At 37.7% G+C, this 21,949-nt stretch overlaps 1 protein-coding gene across 2 annotated transcripts in view; it reads right to left on the reverse strand.

Annotated features, from left to right (window-relative positions):
* PRKG1 (protein kinase cGMP-dependent 1) overlaps positions 1-21,949 on the reverse strand; it is a 1,418,431-nt gene that overhangs the window by 887,246 nt on the left and 509,236 nt on the right. For both annotated transcript variants that reach the window (XM_005225353.4, NM_174436.2), the window contains 1 exon segment: positions 12,458-12,571. In XM_005225353.4, coding sequence (XP_005225410.2) covers positions 12,458-12,571 — 114 coding nt within the window.

The following is a 21,949-nucleotide window of genomic DNA, read 5'->3' on the forward strand; positions in this document are numbered from 1 at the left end:
TCCATACACATTTGTTTTTTCATTTAATCCAAACCACAGCCACGAGCCTGAGAAACAACAAAATCAAATAAAACTTTCTCTTTGTTCTGATTTCCTACCAGTGTGCTAGCCAGCAAAGCCAAAAAATCCAAAATTTATTCTTGTTAACAACATGGCCCAGCAGCCCATGATTTTTTAAATTTTTTCCTTCCCTCTCAACCTGTTCTTTTAATGTACCTCTCACTATTCTTCAAAAGAATATGTTAATAATCTGCACAATGTTGATACTCTTCCGCTGATGCTGTTTTACTGAAAAATAGAAAAGTAGCTTTTCCTAAATATCTCTACTGCTGCTGCTGCTGCTAAGTCGCTTCAGTCGTGTCCGACTCTGTGTGACCCCATAGACGGCAGCCCACCAGGCCCTGCCGTCATCTCTACTAGACAGCAGCAAAAGAAGGGAAAGACTTACAATGACAGCAAGAGTAAAACTGACTACTTATTATGGTGTTCAAAATTTTCTTTTAAATACTTCCACATAAATAATTTGATGCATGGAGAGTGTGCTACATTTAGGCTGATACAAATTAAGCACCCTGAGGGTCCAGATCAGTTGTCCTCAAGTTTAGATCCATAAGAATCACCCAGAGGGCTTGTTTTACACAGATTAGTGTGCCCTACTCAAAAATTTCTGAATCAATGGATGGAGAATGCCAGAGATTTTGCAAGTACCCAAATGATGTTGATGGTTGCCACTGCAGGGACCACTTTGATAAACATTGTACTAAACATCTGAAGTTCCCTAATCAAGAGTCCACATTTTATGTATAGAGTAGTAGGCAAATTGCATGCCTGATTCAGAAGTCTACACACCTGGAAGGAGGGGTGCCTATAGTAAAAGTTCTCCAAAGAGTGCTACCTAAATTTGTCAGAGGATTTGTAAATGAACTAGCATTAATGGACTCTATGATCTTGTCACCATTTTCTCATCTGAAAAATCAGAAACAGCCCATCTCACCTATTACATTAGGGTATTTTGAGGAGGACTTTGAAGAATGACTGAATGACAGGCTGGGAATTATAAAGCATAGACATCATGATTACTTAGAAACTTATCCAGGCAGCAAAGGACATCCTATAGGCACAGTAAGCATCTCCGATTCACCAATGAATTGCTGAGATTATGTTTCTTCTACGCAGAGGAAATTAAAGGGAAAAATGAAGGCAAGCACCTTTGACATGACTCAATATTTTTCATTGCAATATGTTTGTAATGAACAAAAAATATTTTTTAAAATTTCTTTTCTTATTCATGCTCATTTTTTTTGAATTGTTCTCTATTCACAACTCCTGCTTTAAAGAAATTCATTGACTATTAGGTTTATAGAAAAAATATATAACTACTTAGTGATGTCTCAAATACTGAATAAAATTTCATTCCATGAAACACTTATTAAGTATTTCAATGAACTGCATAAATTAAATCCTTCACTTGGTTTTGATTGTTCATTATGTGTCTCTAAGATTTTAAGCTTATGATCCTTTCTTTAGTATGTCACACAATTCATTCTTTTGTTAACAGATGTACTTACTGGGAGTCCATGTGTTACAATTTGAAAATTAAAAAATAAAACAAGTGTGACTTGTGAATTGTAATTACTATGTAACTTTCTGTGAAAATAGAGTCCTAAGGCCAACAGGAATAATCCTATGGATGTACTTGTGCTTTAAGGAAATGTGAACTGCAGACCAAATTTTAAAGTTTGTGACAGCTGCATCACATCAAAGTTCTGTCAAACGCCTGACCCTTCCTCTGAAACTAGTTCTGGGTTTCAGTTGCTTCAGTAATAAAATGGGGTTAACACATACCATTAGTTCAGTTCAGTCGCTCAGTTGTGTCCAACTCTTTGCAACCCCATGAATCGCAGCTCACCAGGCCTCCCTGTCCATCATCATCACTCAAACTCACGTCCATTGAGTCGGTGATGCCATCCAGCCATCTCATCCTCTGTCGTCCACTTTTCCTCCTGTCCCCAATCCCTCCCAGCATCAGAGTCTTTTCCAATGAGTCAACTCTTCGCATGAGGTGGCCAAAGTACTGAAGTTTCAGCTCCAGCATCATTCCTTCCAAAGAAATCCCAGGGCTGATCTCCTTTAGAATGGACTGGTTGGATCTCCTTGTAGTCCAAGGGACTCTCAAGAGTCTTCTCCAACACCACAGTTCAAAAGCATCAATTCTTCAGCGCTCAGCTTTCTTTACAATCCAACTCTCACATCCATACATGACCACAGGAAAAACCATAGCCTTCACTAGGCGGACCTTTGTTGGCAAAGTAATGTCTCTGCTTTTCAATATGCTATCTAGGTTGGTCATAACTTTCCTTCCAAGGAGTAAGCGTCTTTTAAAAGCGTCTTTTAATTTCATGGCGGCAGTCACCATCTGTAGTGATTTTGGAGCCCAAAAAAATAAAGTCTGACACTGTTTCCCCATCTATTTCCCATGAAGTGATGGGACCAGATGCCATGATCTTAGTTTTCTGAATGTTGAGTTTTAAGCCAACTTTTTCACTCTCCTAGTTCACTTTCATCAAGAGGATTTTTAGTTCCTCTTCACTTTCTGCCATAAGAGTGGTGTTATCTGCATATCTGAGGTTATTGATATTTCTCCCACGAATCTTGATTTTAGCCTGTGCTTCTTCCAGCCCAGCATTTCTCATGATGTACTCTGCATATAAGTTAAATAAGCAGCGTGACAATATACAGCCTTGACGTACTCCTTTTCCTGTTTGGAACCAGTCTGTTGTTCCATGTCCATTTCTAACTGTTGCTTCCTGACCTGCATATAGGTTTCTCAAGAGGCAGGTCAGGTAGTCTGGTATTCCCATCTCTTTCAGAATTTTCCACAGTTTATTGTAATCCACACAGTCAAAGGCTTTGGCATAGTCAATAAAGCAGAAATAGATGTTTTTCTGGAACTCTCTTGCTTTTTCCATGATCCAGTGGATGTTGGCAATTTCTGCCTTTTCTGCCCTGGTTTCTCTGCCTTTTCTAAAACCAGCTTGAACATCAGGAAGTTCACGATTCACATATTGCTGAAGCCTGGCTTGGAGAATTTTGAGCATTACTTTACTAGCGTGTGAGATGAGTGCAATTGTGTGGTAGTTTGAGCATTCTTTGGCATTGCCTTTCTTTGGGATTGGAATGAAAACTGACCTTTTCCAGTCCTGTGGCCACCGCAGAGTTTTACAAATTTGCTGGCATATTGAGTGTAGCACTTTCACAGCATCATCTTTCAGGATTTGAAACAGCCCAACTGGAATTCCATCACCTCCACTAGCTTTGTTCGTAGTGATGCTTTCTAAGGCCCACTTGACTTCACATTCCAGGATGTCTGGCTCTAGGTCAGTGATCACACCATTGTGATTATTTGGGTCATGAAGATCTTTTTTGTACAGTTCTTCTGTGTATTCTTGCCACCTCTTCTTAATATCTTCTGCTTCTGTTAGGTCCATACCATTTCTGCCCTTCATCGAGCCCATCTTTGCATGAAATATTCCCTTGGTATCTCTGATTTTCTTGAAGAGATCTCTAGTCTTTCCCATTCTGTTGTTTTCCTCTATTTCTTTGCATTGATTGCTGAGGAAGGCTTTCTTATCTCTCCTTGCTATTATTTGGAACTCTGCATTCAGATGCTTATATCTTTCCTTTTCTCCTTTGTTTTTCACTTCTCTTCTTTTCAGAGCATCACCCATCCCCAAATCTCTGAGTCTAGTATGATGTTAACTGCACTTGTTATCCATCTTTACTACTGAGCATTCATTGGGAATCCATCTCAATGTAGGAAAGATTTAAAGAATAATTACAGAACATATAATATTGATCTTAGTATTTTTCTTTTTATTCTTTCAATCAGTTGAGTAAATACTAAAATTTCCTCTGATCAAATTATGGAATGAATGAATGAAGGTTTAATATGTCTAAAACTGACACAAACTTTGCACTGTGTGGAAGCTCTTTTATGATGCAGATCTTTGTGGGAAAATTACCAATTCTGCAGGATTATAGAAATTGCTAAAAAAAAAAAAAAAAAAAAAGCAGCCTTCCTTGCCCACTGTATAGAATTTACTATTAAACTACCCATGATTCTTAAAAAATAATAATACCCCAGTTACAGCCTATTCGCTCCATATAGGAAACAAAGTATTTAATGATTGACTAATGAAAGGATACAACAAAAGAGAAGGATTTAGGGGCTTCCCAGGTGGTATTAGTGGTAAAGACCCCTCCTGCCAATGCAGAAGACATAAGAGACATGGGTTTGGTCCCTGGGTCAGGAAGATGCCCTGGAGGAGGGCATGGCAACCCATTCCAGTATTCTTGCTTGCAGAATCCCATGGACAGAGGAGCCTGGCAGATTATTGTCCACAGGGTCTCAAAGAATCACACATGTCTGAAGCGACTGAGCATCACCCTGCAAGAAGGAATTAAGTACTAGTGCCTTCCTTAGGCTGTGAGAGGGTTTTGTTTTTATCCCCAAAATCACTGCTAACACGTGGCTACTTGACAGGCCTAGTCAATACTAGATTTAGATTTTTTCTGGAAATGGTTAAGTATAAATCATAAATCCATTCTAATCATAAAAGTTGCCATCAAAAGAAACTAGAAAAACAGCTTCAGCCTCTAAAAGAAAAAGATTATAGTTTAATAACTGTTAATGAATATACAGAATAGCTTTTGCAGGTCTCTTTGTTTATGCTCATCTGTTATATCATCATTGGTACCTTGTGAGTTGCTTTCCTTATTAAAGAAATTTATTTCTTAGGGATTATTGGATTTATGTTACTAATTTTTACAGTATTCTTTAATAGACCAATGTGATGGAAAATTATACTAAGAAGAAGATTTTCAAATTAAGTCACTAAATAAATGTACCTGCTTCTTCAAGATGATGCTATCTGCTTGTTTCATTGTCCAGGATGGTGACAATAATGACAACTCCTGGGAAGTTACTGAGCTATTCTTTCTGCAATCAGGGTCATATTTCTAGTCTTTATCATCTAAGTTGTGCCCTCCTTCAGGGTTCTTGGTATAAAGCATTCGTCGGACTGAGAGAAAGCAAAGCATGCATCTTTTTAATCTGCCTCTTGAAGATAAAACAGAGACTGTCTCATTAACACAGTTATCTCCTCTGCCTTGACACTGGCGCACAGGGAGCATGACAGTATGTGGTTGCTCCCGGTCATTAAAACCCCAGGTAATACCTGCACACATGCCAACTGCTTGAACTGGCAGACAACGTTGGTTCATTTTTACATCATGAAAATCATTATCATAAAAATGGCACTTTATGGAACACTATAATGGCATTTCCTAAAAACCAATGGCACCCCACTCCAGTACTCTTGCCTGGAAAATCCCATGGACGGAGAAGCCTGGAAGGCTGCAGTCCATGGGGTCACTGAGGGTCAGACACGACTGAGCGACTTCACTTTCAATTTTCACTTTCATGCACTGGAGAAGGAAATGGCAACCCACTCCAGTGTTCTTGCCTGGAGAATCCCAGGGACTCAGGAGTCTGATGGGCTGCCATCTATGGGGTCACACAGAATCAGACACGACTGAAGTGATTTAGCTGCATGTAATTGCTTACTTCTTGATATAGTCATCTTAAGAAACTGTCAAGGTTTACAGCCACTCCAAGAGCTTCATCTAAGATTCCTTTATATCAGTAATAAAACTGACATTCATTCCTTGCATTGCTTTACCAATAAAAAAAAAGCACCATATGTTGACCTGGGAGGTACAGGCATTACGTTTATAGTGCATAGAGTTATTTGAGCAAGAAATTATAGTCAAATTCCTTTTGCTTTTTTTTCCCAATTCATCTTTTTAGGGTTTTGACAGTTGGCAGATTTTCTTAAGTCAGGTTGAATAATGCAGTGTTTGAAACAGACCTGCAAGGGAAAACACAAGCCATTTTACTGCACACACTCAACTCTATTTTAAAAACAAAAATAAACAGAAAATCTAAACCTTTCAACGTGTTCTTAAAAACATCTTTGACACAGTGAAATATCTTAATTGCTCCGCTTCCCCCCTTTACAAATATCTCAGGAAGGTTTAAGTATGGAAAGTTGAACATATTCATATTAAATCAAATGTTATTTGTTATTCAAGTCCCAGTTTGTCCGATTTCTTGTAAGGATATTTAAGGTTATTTTGTGTTAGTACTGTAGTACTGAGGAATTTTAAAATACTTGTATAAATAATCTAAGGAAAAAGAATTATTCAGATATTTTGCCGAAGTCCATTCATAAAAGAGCTTTTACATCCACCAAAGCCATTTTAAAGGTAACTTGTATATAGTAATCACCTGAATCTGGTACCAAGATGTTTTCCTACAAAGAGAGAACTTTTAGTCTTGGATTTTTATTGGAGTCTCTTTGAATGAGTTATGTGAATTATATACTGGCTGAGGTTTGGGGCATTTTCAGTGGAGCACTCAAAGTAAGAGGAACAAGCTTCAATTCAGCACCTTCAGGCAAAAATACAAATTCATGTACAACTGGAGTTTGAGCAAAGAGCATGTGGTTCAAACCTCAGAAAATTCTTGTGTAGTTGTGAGAACTGGCTGTGAGAAACCCAGGTAAAAATAAGGCACGTTTTATGCAAATGTAGAAACAGGGTATGTACTACTGAATCTCTCTCTCACTGGACAATAAGTGCCTTTTCCATCTTATGTTTCCAGTAATGTGTCCATTTTTGTGATTCCCAAGAACCTTGGGCATAGAAGTAGGGTAAGAGGCCCAGGGTGAGTGTAAATTGATGTTGCCTTAGCTGTGAGGGTAGTGAAGGTGAAATCACAACCAGGAATGACACTTAGAAAAACATGATAATGATATGCTTTCAGGTATGGGAACTGAGTAAGCCATGGGTATTGAATGAATGTATCAGAAACTCCTATCCTTCATGGCATTTGAAAATGGATGGTAAAATGCTCCTTTGTTTATGCCATCTTAACATATTTAGACAAAATGTGAAATTCAAACAACACTGTTTGGTGTTATAGAAATCAAATATAACAACTGATTTTTTTTTTCCTACCCATGGTATCTGGAATGCTTGTAATTGGATATATGCAATCAAAGTGACTATTTTCATATCACAATAAAAAAAACAAACCCTTGAACTTATGTAAGGCATGAATGGGCTTCCCAGGTGGCACGAATGGTGAAAAACTCACCTGCCAATGCAGGCGACATAAGAGATGAGGGTTCAGCCCACGAGTAGGGAAGGTCCCCTAAAGGAGGAAATGGCGACCCACTCCAGCATTCTTGCCTGGAGAACCCTCTGGACAGAGGAACCTGGCAGGCTACAGTCCATGGGGTCGCAAAGAGACACAACTCAAGTGACTTAACTTGCACACAAGTCATGAATAAGCCAAGGCATCTGTTAGATGCTATCAATATTATTTTTATATATTTGCATATTCTCATTCCTCAGAGGAAGAATCAATGTTTTATAAGATAAAAGTAGACTACTAGTACAGATTTTCTTTAACGTAACATGGATTTCCCACCCCATCCCCCATATCACTATGGTTTTTGCTCTAAAAAAATATTCTTCTTGGTGCTATCAGATCTTCCTCCTGGCATGACCATAATAACAAATGGCATACATTTATTTAGTCTCAGAAGAATCCCAGAAGATTTTTCCCAGGTGAAAAACAAACAGCTTGCTTCAAACTACCATAGTTCTTTTAGCTGGATTACTATGAACAATCTTATAATTTAGAACATATGTCAATCGGTAGCTTTAATAAAATACATATTTTGGATTAAAGACAAGAAAGTAAGACTCAAAACCATACAACTCCTAGAAGGAAACGTAAGTGGTAAATGCCTTGAAATCAGTCTGGGAGATGATTCTGTGGATTTAACGCCAAAGGCAAAAGCAACAGAAGCAAAAACCAGTACGTATGGCTATATCAAACTAAAAACTTTCTGCAGAGTAAAGAAAGCCAACAAAATGAAAAGGCAACCTTCAGAATGGGGAAAGAAATTACTTGCAAATCATGTATCTGATGAGTTAATGTTATGACCAACCTAGGCAGCATATTAAAAAGCAGAGACATTACTTTGCCAACAAAGGTCCGTCTAGTTAAAGCTATGGTTTTTCCAGTAGTCACATGTGGATGTGAAAGTTGGACTATAAAGAAAGCTGAGTGCCAAAGAATTGATGCTTTTGAACTGTGGTGTTGGAGAAGACTCTTGAGAGTCCCTTGGACCGCAAGGAGATCCAACCAGTCCATCCTAAAGGAAATCAGTCCTGAATATTCATTGCAAGGACTGATGCTGAAGCTGAAACTCCAATACTTTGGCCACCTGATGCAAAGAACTGACTCATTTGAAAAGACCTGATACTGGAAAAGATGGAGGGTAGGAGGAAAAGGGGATGAGAGAGGATGAGATGGTTGGATGGCATCACCGACTCTATGAACATGAGTTTGAGTAAGCTCCAGGAGTTGGTGATGGACAGGGAAACCTGGCGTGCTGCAGTCCATGGGGTCACAAAGAGTCGGAAACAGCTGAGCGAATGAACTGAACTGAATATCCAAAATATATAAAGAACTCATACAACTCAACATCAACAAATAAAATAAACAATTTGATTAGAAAGTGGCCAGAGCATTTGAATAGACATTTCCCAAAGACATATTGATAGCCAAAAAGCACATGATAAGATCTGCAATATCACTTAATCATTAGGAAAATGAAAATCAAAATCACAGTGAGATGCAACCTCTCACCTGTTAGAATGTTTTCAAACAGACAAGAAATAAACAAGTGCTGGCAAGGATGTGAAGAAAAGGAAAACCTCATCCATTTTTGGTGGGAACATAAAGTGGTGTAGCCATTATGGGGAACAGTGTGGAAGATCTCAAAAAATTAAGACTCTTAGTCCTCTCTGGTCCAGCAATTCCACTTCTGGATATTTATTCAAGAAATAACACTAATGCCCAAAGAGATATGAACCCACACGTTAACATCCACATCACTAATATTTACAATAGCCAAGACAGAAACAATCTGTGTATCCACTGATGAATAGGTAAAGAAAATGACGTGTACATATAAATAATACTACTGTCATAAAAAAGGAGGAAATGCTGCCATTTGCTACAACATGGATGAACACTGAGGGCAGTATGCTAAGTGAAACAAGTCAGACAGAGAAAAAGAAGCGCCATTATGATCTCACTTATATGTGGAATCTTAAAAAAAAAATAAAAGATTTCAAATACCGAGAACAGATTGGTGGCTGCCAGAGGTTGAGGATGGGGCAGTGAAGGGTGGGTAGAATGAGTGAAAGAGGTCATATGGTACAAACTTCCAATTTTAAAATAAGTCCTGGGGTTGTAATGTACACATAGTAACTAGAATCAATACTATGTTGCATATTTAAAAGCTGCTAAGCAGAACTCAAAAGTTCTAATCACAAGAAAAGAAATTTTGTAATGATATATGGTGATGGATATTAAGTGGATGGATATTGTGGAGATCGTTTTGCAATATATTCACATATTGAATCATGTATATCTGAAACTAATATAATGTTATACATTCATTATACTTCAATATAAAAAAATATCATATCCTACTTAAAAAACAAAAAAGCCAACCCACAGGTGCTTGGGTCACATTCATTAGCAGAAGAAGTCACTGGAATTTATTCAAGGCCTGATACAATTTCAAAAAGTTATTCTCGTGAAGAAGAAAAGACTCATGTACAATGAGGAACCCTTGAATGTCACCTAAAGTTTGTGATGACTGTGTGATTAAAAATGCACTAAAATCCTAGGCAGCTTTCAGGCTGATCTAAGGAGAAAGATAAGAGAGATCATCAACATTTTCAATCATGAAAGAAAGTGGTATTCGGGGAAAAGAGGTAAGTGAGGGAAAAGCCAGGTAAGTGAGATGGAAAAACGTGTGGCTAGACAAGCGATTAAATAGGAAGGGGAACTTCCTCAGACTTAAAAGACTACTGCACCCAAGTAGATGAATCAATTTTGAAAGCTACTCCAAATGGTCACCACTGGCAAAACAATGGTTACAAAAAATATGGATAAGAGACGACACAATTTTGAATTCTGGTAAACAAGTGGATCTGAAAAACCAAATAAGGACATTAAAAAAATATCACATGTAAAGAGTGAGATAGCACTGATTGTGGTCATTTGATAAAACTAATACAATGGAATCTAATTAGAGTTATAAAGTGATCGGCTTGAGAGAATAACTTAAATTTAAAATAGTGTTTAAGACTCTAGTTGGTAAGGACAATCTCCCTTGACAGTACAGAAGATGGCACAAAGGTCCTAAGTGACAAATGACCCTTATTCACACCTCATAATTCTCACACAACATTCAGAGGTTAATAGATAACATTCCTTAGGCATGCACAAAATCTCTGCACCTATAAATGCAGAGATGTATTTGCACATCATTAACCATAGACTCTTCTCAGTGCATCCTCCACACCAAGGGGGCATGATGAACACACACACAAACACACTCACACATATGAGACATCTGAGTCTGAATTAAAGAACATGATCCATTGCTCATTCCCTTTAATGATGGATAAAATTCTTACCCCCAAATAGTGAGAAGTATCATTTGCATTCAACACTTAGTTCCTTGCTGCTGAACAGATGCATAATGTCTATTTACATTTATCAAACATGAGAACAACAGAGGCGAATACAACCAAACAGCATTTTATAAGAACCTAATAAGAAAATTGACTTTCATGAAGCCAAGCAATCACCTTACAAAAAAAATCTCTTGGGCTATAAAATTCATTTAAATATTCTATTCAGTTTAAAGTATTTCTTTAATAACAATTTAATATTTCACAAGATTAAGCACCATCTCACTATCAATTGTTTGCCTTTGGAAGTTTTAGTTAGATTAAATGAGCAACATATAAAAATATTTTTTATCAGTTAGGTATTTTAAAACCTTAAAAAATTATTCACAATTCAGAGAAAGCTTATTTTAATCCAAAGGTGCTATCATGGCCCATTTTTGCCCTAGAAGTAATATATTTCTCATCACAATGAAGCATGATAGCAAAATCTGTTCACCTAATGGAGTCATCACTGCTCTTTTTTCTAGTTCAGACACTTTTTCAGTGAGTTTAAGTTCTGGCAAAATCTGTTACGGTTCATTGGGCTTCATTATCCCTTGAGTCACATAATTAAATGATCACATGAAATAAAAACATGGCAGTGCCTATCAATCAAAAGAGTTCTGTGTTCTCAGACATCAAGAATCAAAATGTCAAGAAAGATTGATTTTATAAGGGCCCCAGTTGCCACTGATGTGACAGCGATTTCAGTGACTAAAACGGTGATTCACTAACAAGACCTGTAAGAATTTGTGACGCTAGCTGGCCACGCCTTCTTCAGTTCTTTACAACTCAAGTTTTAATGTCATATTGTCAATTATACGCCATACTTCTGAGAGGAAAAAAGCAGTATATAAAACCATCAGTGACAGATAAAATTAACAATAACAATTTAATCGTCATTTTGCCAACAGGATCGTTTTAATGACACAACCTAATCAAAGTAACATGATTGCAATCATTCACAGGATACTATGTCAGAAGAACTTTTCAAACCTTAAATACACATTTCTGCCTGAAGATGCTCTAGACCTTCCATTGTCAGCTTTGGCTTCCAGCTCTGTTTGTTACACATTCATTACATCCTGTACTCAGGAAGAAGGAATATTTAAAACAAACTTCTTTTCCTTCTAACTATTGCAGCTGCTTCTACCAAGCAATAAAAGTTGCTAGAGAAATCATATACACACATACATGTAAAATTAGGGAAACAAGCTGCTTTATTGCCTCGACTTAAAATAAGCTCAATCAGTAGAAAAGAAAAACGTTATAATATACAGCTTGATGAGCAGCTGAAGACAAGAATATACTCAGACGCAATTCTAGAATTCAGGATATCTTACTCAGGGTTTGAATGAGACGAAAGACATTTCTCCTCTTAATTTTTCTAAACCACTGAATGAATAAGTGAAGTTTATGTGGGGAATGCAACCCGAAATAGACAGATACATAAAATGTACTTAAATATGATTCTGAGACTTTAAGGCAGAAAATGAAACATCTTGCTCCTGTTTAATTATAATTCATAAAGTGCTATTTTATAAACGCTAATTTATGAGTTCAAGGTTAAAAGATACTTTTAATAAGTCAGCAACAAAATTTAACTCAATGTTAACAATTACTCTTTAGGATAAAAATATCAACTGTATTGCAAAGCAATAATTAGAAGCTAGATTAATGAAATTATAAAGATTAAAATCAAGAGGCATATTATCTAACACTTCACAGGTTAAAGGAAAGAAGACACCGAAAAGTTTTTTTTGTTTTTTTTTTTTTTAGATAGCCTTACTTTTGACGGTCGCCGTCCGGGTACAGTTGTAAAGGATAGCCAACTCTCCAAACACTTTACCAGGACCCATTGTGCACAGCTTCACGCCTTCTTTTGTAACTTCAACCTTACCATCTAAAAAGAAGAAGGAAAATATATCATTTTGATTCTCTCTCATGCATTTCTAAGATGAGAGAGGAGGGCCAGGCTCATTTTCAAAAATACAAAGCAGTTACCAACTAAAACAAAATCATCCTCAAGATGCAATGCAAGAAATGCAAATCTTGTCCTAAATTATCTTTTCCTAAATTAATAATCATTGACAAGATTAGAAAGGAGACTAAAAGAAAACACCAAAAAAAAAAAGAAAGGGATAGAAATAAAAAAGTCAAAATGTGAAATTACTCCAAATGTGATATTAGAAAACTCTAGTAATTCCAATTTTAAAGTCATTTTGAATTTGCAAGGAAAAATTGAGTGCATATGTTTTCTACAGCACACTTCATATTGGGAATTCTCGTCTGAGTAAGGCAGCTATTATGCAAAGGGAAATTACTTTGACCCTTGGGCATTATTCGATTGCAGCTCACAGTATCTTTTATTTTTAAACATCTTATCCAACTGGGCCAAGACTGTTTTCTCTGCTTCTCAGCCCTGCAACATGGACTGTAAGGAAACCAAACTACTGAATACAAAGGTTGAGGGGAAAGAAAGAGACACTGGGACTGTCGATATTCTACAAAGATTTGGAAAATGAAGCGCTAAAGGAGGAAAAGCTAAGGAAACAGCGTACACTGGATATATATTGGTGCCTGAAAGTGAGGAAATGCTATTCATGAAGGAAATTTTAAATATATATATATATATATATATATTTTAAAATTCAAAGCTATGAATTCAAACCTTTCATCACCTAATATAATGGGGGAAGAAATAACGAGGCAACACAGTCTATTCTATACTTTATCTTACCCTTTATTACTCTTCCCAGTTACTTAGCCACAGGCTGCAGAAGGGAAGCCTAATGCTCGGCAGAGGCTAGTGACTGAAGGGAATTAACGCTACCAAGTTTGTCTGAATGTCAGGCCTTCATACATTGTCTCCATGAATTACCCCCTTTAATCTATATGCTTCCTGTAATATTTAATTTTCTAGAGCTTTAGCTTTACATTTACTTCTTCCTTTTAAAAAATCGACCCACTTTTACCTAAGAATAATATATTTATGAAATCACAGAATTGTTCAAATATGTAAGATAAAATCTTATATATTTAAAAACTTTAAAAAGTTGAATTCACAACTGATATAATGTGCCACACACACCAGCCGTGAAGCAAACTTAGAAGTGATTATACATTTACACAGAGTAGGAAATGGCAATCCACTCCAATATTCTTGCCTGAAAATTCCGTGGAGAGAGGAGTTTGGCAGGCTACAGTCCACAGGGTCGCAAAGAGTCAGACGTGACTGAGCGGTTGGTCACGTGTAACAACACATTTACAAAGGAATTCCAAGTATAGACTATACAGACCAAGTGGGTCACTTAAAAAAATTAAAAATAAGACAGTCAAAAGTTTACTGCATACACTCAATGGCTCCAATGCCCACCTAGTCAACTTCCCTTAAAGTACTTAGCTTCATCTTGAGCCACCCTCTTCATTTACGTTCCTTTCTTTTTCCCTCTGTGTCTAAAAAAAGATTTGTTTTAAATGGGGTCCAGGCACATGGAAAGCAGGTGGGCCTGTATGTGGTGGTTTTGGTTTTGAGGGGACAGATGTGGGGAAACAAATAAGGAAAAAGTCAAATAGGCAGAATACTTAGCACCTTTATGCAGAGGCCAACAGCCCTCAATAAATGGCCCAGTATGGAGGGTTTTATATGCTTATAATTTGATATTAACTTTAAGAATACATTTTAATGACACTACCTCAGATCATCATTGTGAGTCACTTCACTGTATAGCAGAAACTAACACAACATTATAAAGCAATCATACTCTAATAAAAAATAAGTAAATAAAAACAAAAAGCTCCTAATAGTGTTCTAGACATTTTCCATTATTTTGCCTGGCTAAACTCAACAATGACTAGAGGCTATTAGGACTGTTACTTGAGGTACTAAAAATAATCCAAAATGTAGTTAATTTATATCTTCTATTCCTGCTCTTTTTATTCATTTTTGCTTTTTTTTTAAAAATGTGATACTATATTGGTATTGTTTTTACTATGCCCTATCTCCACCAGGAAAGAAAAATAAAGAAACATTCAAGTTATTTTTACCTGAACTCTGCTAAACTGTTAAAGTTGTTTGTGTGAGAGGTGTTAGAATATTGGGTTAAAGAAAGCCTGATGGTTATTTACAGTTTCACTTGACTCTTGATATCACTCCTGCCATTAGCACGAAGAGTTGAAAGCTTTATCACAGCAACTTGAGTGTACTTTTTATTTTACTTCAGGTACCACATGCCCATTTATGATGTAAAACGGGCTGAGTCATGAGTCCTAAATTTTGCCACGTTGAACAATAATTAACCGACCTCTCGCTTTTTGGCGCTACAATTTATGTACCACTTCAGGGAGATGGTCAGTAATAACAGATCCACAGTGAAGCATCCATGCTGCTGCTAAGTCGCTCAGTTGTGCCCAACTCCTTATGACCCCATGGACTGTAGTCCACCAAACTCCTCTGTACATGGAATTCCCCAGGCAAGAATACTGCAGTGGGTTGCCATGCCCTCCTCCAGGGGATCTTCCCGACCCAAGGATCAAACTCTCATCTCTTATGTCTCCTGCATTGGCAGGCAGGTTCTTTACCACCAGCACCACCTGGAAAGCCCAAAGCATTCATACTTTTACCTATTTTTATAAGAATCAGTAGTTTCTACAAATAAAAGACGGTATTGAATTTATAAGAAAACCCAGAGTCTCCTGACTTTATGGGCATTTTTTTTTTTTTCCCAACTAATCTGTAGTTTAGGGCCGTAAGGACTTTCACAAATAAGACCAATCAGTTCAGAGATTTATTACTGGCAGGCTGAGACAGAATGGCTGGCAATAAGCTAATTACGAATACTCTGTGCTAAATTCCAACAATCTTGGTTGGAACATGCAGGACAACTTGATTGGTCATTAAAGGGATATAGTTGTTCTATCAAAGGTCCCATCTAGACAAGATCTTCCATCTCCTTTGTTGTCTAATACTTTTATGATTTTGTAGGTTTGAGAACACAGTTTTTACATTATGTAATCTCTCATGAGGGTTTCTATGGCTGATAGATTCAACAGGAACATTTAACATCGTGATGACTGAGCTGTGCTATGATCAGCATGGGTATATTTTCTCTAGGAGAAAATATGCATATGTTATGAAAAGATTACTACAATAAGTTTAGTTAACATCTGTCATCTCACAGATACAGTTGTTTGTTTGTTTTTTCCCCTTGTGATGAGAATGTTTAGAACTTACTCTCTGCTTCCTTGATGGATTAAGACTACTACTATATTGAACTTGCCTTGTCATTTTATGTTAGGAGTGTGGTTACTTGTGGAAGAAAGTAGAAATCATTAAGGCTACTATGGGCTAACTAAAGGGAAAAAGCCTTCTCCTTTCTAGGGACAGATGATAGTCTTAGATATTCTTCCTTAAGAATACATCTTGTTAGTCATTTACATATGTCTTCTTTAAGTCAGTATAAGAAGGAAAAAGACAGTCTCACTATTAGATGATAGTTTATTCTCAAATTAAAGAAGGGCGGTGGGTCAGCACCTTATCAGTTTTCTGTTTAAGTTTGATTTCAAGTCCAAAAGGATATGGTCTCTCTGGACCTAAACTCCTGTTCTTTTGATGAGGTGTTAATTTGGATTGGAAATCATTCTTTGGAAATTTAACAAAAGTTTGTGAAAAATTGCCCTGTTTTAGTATTTACTATTAGGTGAGTTTTCTTTAGTTTTTGTTTGTGTGTTTTTGGTTTACCAGTATCTTATTAAAGATTGGGCTTCCCAGGTGGCGTTAGTGGTAAAGAACCCACCTGCCAATGCAGGAGACATAAGAGACTAGGGTTCCATCCCTGGGTCAAGAAGATCCCCTAGAGAAGGAATGGAAACCCAACTCCAGTATTCTTGCCTGGAGAATTCCATGGACAGAGAAGCCTGGTGAGCTACAGTCCATAGGGTTGCAGAGAGTTGGACAGGACTGAAGCCGCTTAGCGTGCACACACATTAGAGATTAAAGACGAGAGAAAGAGATAAACAGAAGTGACTTCTTCCCTAAACCATGTGTGTTTTCACAGTTTCTGTAACCATCACATCCTTATAATGCTTTACATGAGGCCAAGCGTCCCATTCACAGAAGTCACTTTTCTTACATCATCATAGCAATAATTCTTACTAGAAGCACAAAAGTACTAGTCATTCAAATGGAATGAAACTTAGTCTGAGGTATAAGAGGCTAGTCGAGGTTGAAGCTACATGAGTGAAGACCTCTGTTTTCTCTCTTTCAATTAGGAAAATCTGATTTCCCTTCTGGTCGTGACTGCTATAAATACATTAGATACAATTGTTCATTACACTAAATTACAACTGATTGTAATACATATTGAATATGAAATAAAATCATTACCAGTATACTTAATAATCAGAGAATCAAAAATGTAAGTGAGGTATCTAGAACTAAAAATCTCACTTACAGGAACTAAAAGATAAAAGAGAGAGAGGTTAACATGCACATTAATATAGGTGAAACTCATTTTTTGTTTTGGCTTCTAACTCTGAGGTCTTGGGCTTCCCTGAGGCTCAGCTGGTAAAGAATCTGCCTACAATGTGGGAGATGTGGGTTGGGAAGATCGCCTGGAGAAGGGACTGTGTACCCACTCCAGTATTCTGGCCTGGAGAATTCCATGGTCTCTATAGTCTATGTGGTCACAAAGAGTTGGACACAACTTTTCACTTTCACTTTTTCTGAGGTTTTAGGGCATATGCACATATCCACAAAGGAAACCTACATGAAGAAAGAAAATGAAATTTAAGCAAGCCAGATACAGAAAATCATCTGAACCAGCAGAATGAAAGTCTGGAATGAGCAAATTACATTACAGCATTTCTGTCCTTAGAGATATTTAAGGGGTAAGAATTTACTAAACCTATTGTAGATGAGTCAGCCATTGACCAGACATGAACAGAACTCTGGAAAGACTTCACAAGACAAGCATGATGATTCTATAATCTTTCTACATCTTATGTTTTGAAATCCTAGCCCTTTAAAGTACTCAAAAGGCACTAGATAAATATCAGTGGACTAATTCAACTTCTAGTGATGAAGAAAACCAAAGACAGGACAGATAAGAGATATTCACATAGGGAAGAAACAGGGAGTAGTCTAATCATTCCCTGAATAACAAGAGTTGAATAGATAATTTGACTGTCTCAAGTCAAGTTTATTAAGCTCAATTCTTGCCATTCACAATGCATTTTTGTTCTATTACTTCCATGATACATGAGCACCTCATTAGTCTAATCAATGAATGGCCATGTCTTTAGTTCCTTAGAGACTGGCAAATGACAAACACTATTATCAGTGTCAGACCTGTGGGGACGCATCATATGATTTTTGTGTTTCTTATGTAATAGTATTAAGTTGGGCAGACTTTTGGACCTAACACTATGGTTCCCAAATGGGGTCACTTTTAACCCTAGGGGCTATTTGGAAATGTCTGGAGATATTTGTTTGGTTCTATGAAAGTTTTGGAACTAAGGAGGTTCTTCTGGCATCTAGAGAGTAGAGGAACACCACTAAACATTCTCCAGTACACATGTGAGCCCCCACAGCCAAGCATTATTCAGTGCAAGAATGTAAGCAGTGCCAAAGCTGAGAAACCCTGAAATGAACTATGTCCACATGTGTACAAAACACTCTGCATTTAAAGGGACAATTTTGACTTCCACTTAAAAAAAGAATCTCTACCAGACATAAATTGCAAGCCAAAAAAAGGCTAGCACCAGGTTGCAATATTTAAGTAATCCATGTCTATTAGAGTAGAATTAGAATAAACACACAAAGCTACTTTACTGACTTATTTTCCCCAGCGGATGTCACCTGAAATAGAAGTGATTATAAAAATTTTTGAAGCAAGACTTACAAGAGTATCCTGCTGATATTAGAACGACATCAGCATTTGTCCAGGCATACCTGAGACTATCAGGTTCTGACTCTACTGCTGAATGGTTAAAAGATCTGGGATAAGTTATTTAACTCTCTATGTGTCAATTATCTCAGTACAAATTTGGTATAATAAAACTTAATAGGTTTTGATAATTAGATAATGCATTTGCAAAGACAAAAATATATAGGTTAAAAATAGTTCTTGAGGAAACTGTACTTCTTTTTAAAGAAAAAATACTTTGATAAGCAGTTTTAAGGAAAAAGAAGCAGGGTTCAAGGTTTTGGTTCATAAGATTCAGGAATGGAAAGGAGAAGAGTGACAGATGAGCAGAGGCAATAAAAAGAAAAACAGGAGCAAGAAACTGCAGATTTCAGAGAAAGGGGCAGGCAGGAAAGCTTCATGTTGAGAGAGGCTGTAAGATGTTTAGTAGGAGGGATGTCTAATGTACAATATTCAGTTAGTTGCTGCCAGAATTAGTGCCCTACATTTCTCTCCAAATTAATCTGCTTCACACTAATTTCCTGTGTAAAGGGCTTGGAGGAAGATAAAAGCTTGAGGAGAGATCCACTGCTTGGATACATCAATAAACAGAAAAGCAAGGAAATGAAGAATGAGTGATAATGGGGAGCTGGAAAGCAGGAAACCCTCCAGTAACTATGTAAACTGTGTAATTATAAGAAACTAAGGACTCAGAAATTGGCAGATATCTGAGGGGAGGACATCAGTCTTTTCACAGGATGTGAAATGGGTGCTTAATCCAATTTCACCCAAGGCTAGGAAGGTTGGAAAAGAATTCACTGTGACCAGAATGATGTTGCTTCAATCAGAGATTATGTCTCCTTTACCTAAGTTCACCTAATACCTTTTAATGGCTCTTAGGAGGAAAAGAATTCTGAAATCACAAGTTCTAAACTAATATTCTGGTTCTCACTGCTCTTGACATGCCAGACCTTTAGACATTCAGTTTCTACACCAGGGCAATGGGAATAACAGCTACCTGCTTCACAGGATTAATATGTGAAATTTATGTCAGAGTTTGGTGTGTGATCAAGCTTTCTGCACATATTAGTATCCACTAAACTAATTGAAGTGTCAGTCATTTAATCCTGCAGTGACTGGTTGTAAAGAGATTAGTAAATTCTCATGAGTGAATAAATGGGAGTGTCAGTGAAAATGACCACTGCTGTGATCATGCTTTAGGGAAGCCTGAAGATTTTGTTTTATATTGCCTATGTCGTCCTGAAGAAGAACAAACGGTACAGTTGACCCTTGAGCAATTCAGGTTTGAACTGCATGGGTCCACTTAGAGGTGGACATTTTTCAATAGTAAAAACTTCAGTTCTATTGAAATGGAGCAGGAATCTGTGGGGCTCCTGGGCAGAGAAGCCTTCCCATGTCCCTCCTTTCTTGTTTGTAGGGAAAAGACTCCAGCCTCCATGACCTTCCCTGATTCCCAAAGGGCAGGTTTGAGGAATTAATCAGGGAAGGAAGTGGATGCAGAGACAAGAACAGTCAAGAAACAATAGTGTAGCCTTGGGGCACAGTCCTGGTTCCACCTCAAAGATACACATAACAATATGTTTGTGTTCTTTACAAACTAAACCCTCCAACAAGTGGAGTTAGCATTTTTCATTCCAGAGAAGACCACCTGAGACCATACAAAAGGCACCGGGGAGCTCATCAAGAGATTATCTGAGACCAGATTCAGATCAGATCAGATCAGTCGCTCAGTCGTGTCCGACTCTTTGCGACCCCATGAATCAAAGCATGCCAGGCCTCCCTGTCCATCACCAACTCCCGGAGTTCACTGAAACTCACATTCATCGAGTCAGTGATGCCATCCAGCCATCTCATCCTCTGTTGTCCCCTTCTCCTCCTGCCCCCAATCCCTCCCAGCATCAGAGTCTTTTCCAATGAGTCAACTCTTCGTGTGAGGTGGCCAAAGTACTGGAGTTTCAGCTTCAGCATCATTCCTTCCAAAGAAATCCCAGAGCTGATCTTCAGAATGGACTGCTTGGATCTCCTTGCAGTCCAAGGGACCCTCAAGAGTCTTCTCCAACACCACAGTTCAAAAGCATCAATTAAAGGAGTGCAAACCCTGCATATACCTAATCTGATCAACAACAATGCCCATGAACCACTGCTATAAAACTCCTTAAGAAATCCTTCTGGGCTTGAACACACAGTTTTCAAGGGCAGGAAGCTGCTGTCTCCCCCTTTGCTGGGCAAAGCAATAAAGCTATCCACTTTTGTTGCTGCTACTGCTGCTGCTAAGTCGCTTCAGTCGTGTCCAACTCTGTGCGACCCCATAAACTGCAACCCACCAGGTTCCTCCGTCCCTGGGATTCTCCAGGTAAGAACACTGGAGTGGGTTGCCATTTCCTTCTCCAGTGCATGAAAGTGAAAGTGAAGTCTCTCAGTCGTGTCCAACTCTTCTTGCCTCCATGGACTGCAGCCTACCAGGGCTCTTCAGTCCATGGGATTTTCCAGGCAAGAGCACTGGAGTGAGGTGCCATTGCCTTCTCCCCAAAACCACAGATATGAGAGGGACAATTACAAATTTTACTTGGATTAATTTATGCTTGCTGAATGATCAACTGCAATGAAAAGTGTCAACCTCCCACTCTACTTGGTAAAAGTATTTTTGTACGGTAACTTACTTTATCCAGCAGTACAATACATTTCTCACAATGCAAATTTTTATTTCATAGCTTAGATTACTCTTGATGTGACATTTGTATTTCTATCCCCTTTAAAGTAATTATGATTCTCTAGAGCATACAGCAAGCACTTGCCTACCTTCACATTTTTAAAAAGCAGACAAAAAACAAAGAATAACCACACAGCCTGAAAAATACTCTGAACAGGTATAAAAAATAAAAAAAGAACTTACTCTCTCAAAAGCAGTTGTTCAAATGGCCTGGAACAGGTTAGGAATGAGAAGATTTGGTTTGAAAGTTATTCCCAAGACAAAGAAAATGAACTTTGTCCTCGTGTATCACTGAGAACAAAATAAGCTGAAACCAGGATAATATTTTAACAAGTTAAACTGAGGGTGGAATAAAACTACTGAACACCCCTCTAGATGGCAGTCAGGGGAAATGGCAAATTCAAGTCTTGTAGTAAGAGAGATTTTTATCAGTTGATACATGGGTAAATAAAATGTGGAATTCTGTCAAGCCATAGTAAAGAATGAAGTACTGACTCAGGCTACAGTATGAACCAACCTTGAAAATATGCTAAGTGAAAGAAGCAAGTGATAAGGACCACATATTATTGAAGCCAAGCAGGACCCTGTGGGGCCCTCCTAGGTACAAAATCCGCTCTATGTTTTCCATTTCTCCTAGACCCTTCCT

The sequence above is a fragment of the Bos taurus genome, chromosome 26, assembly GCF_002263795.3.
Source record: "Bos taurus isolate L1 Dominette 01449 registration number 42190680 breed Hereford chromosome 26, ARS-UCD2.0, whole genome shotgun sequence".
Lineage (NCBI taxonomy): Eukaryota > Metazoa > Chordata > Mammalia > Artiodactyla > Bovidae > Bos > Bos taurus.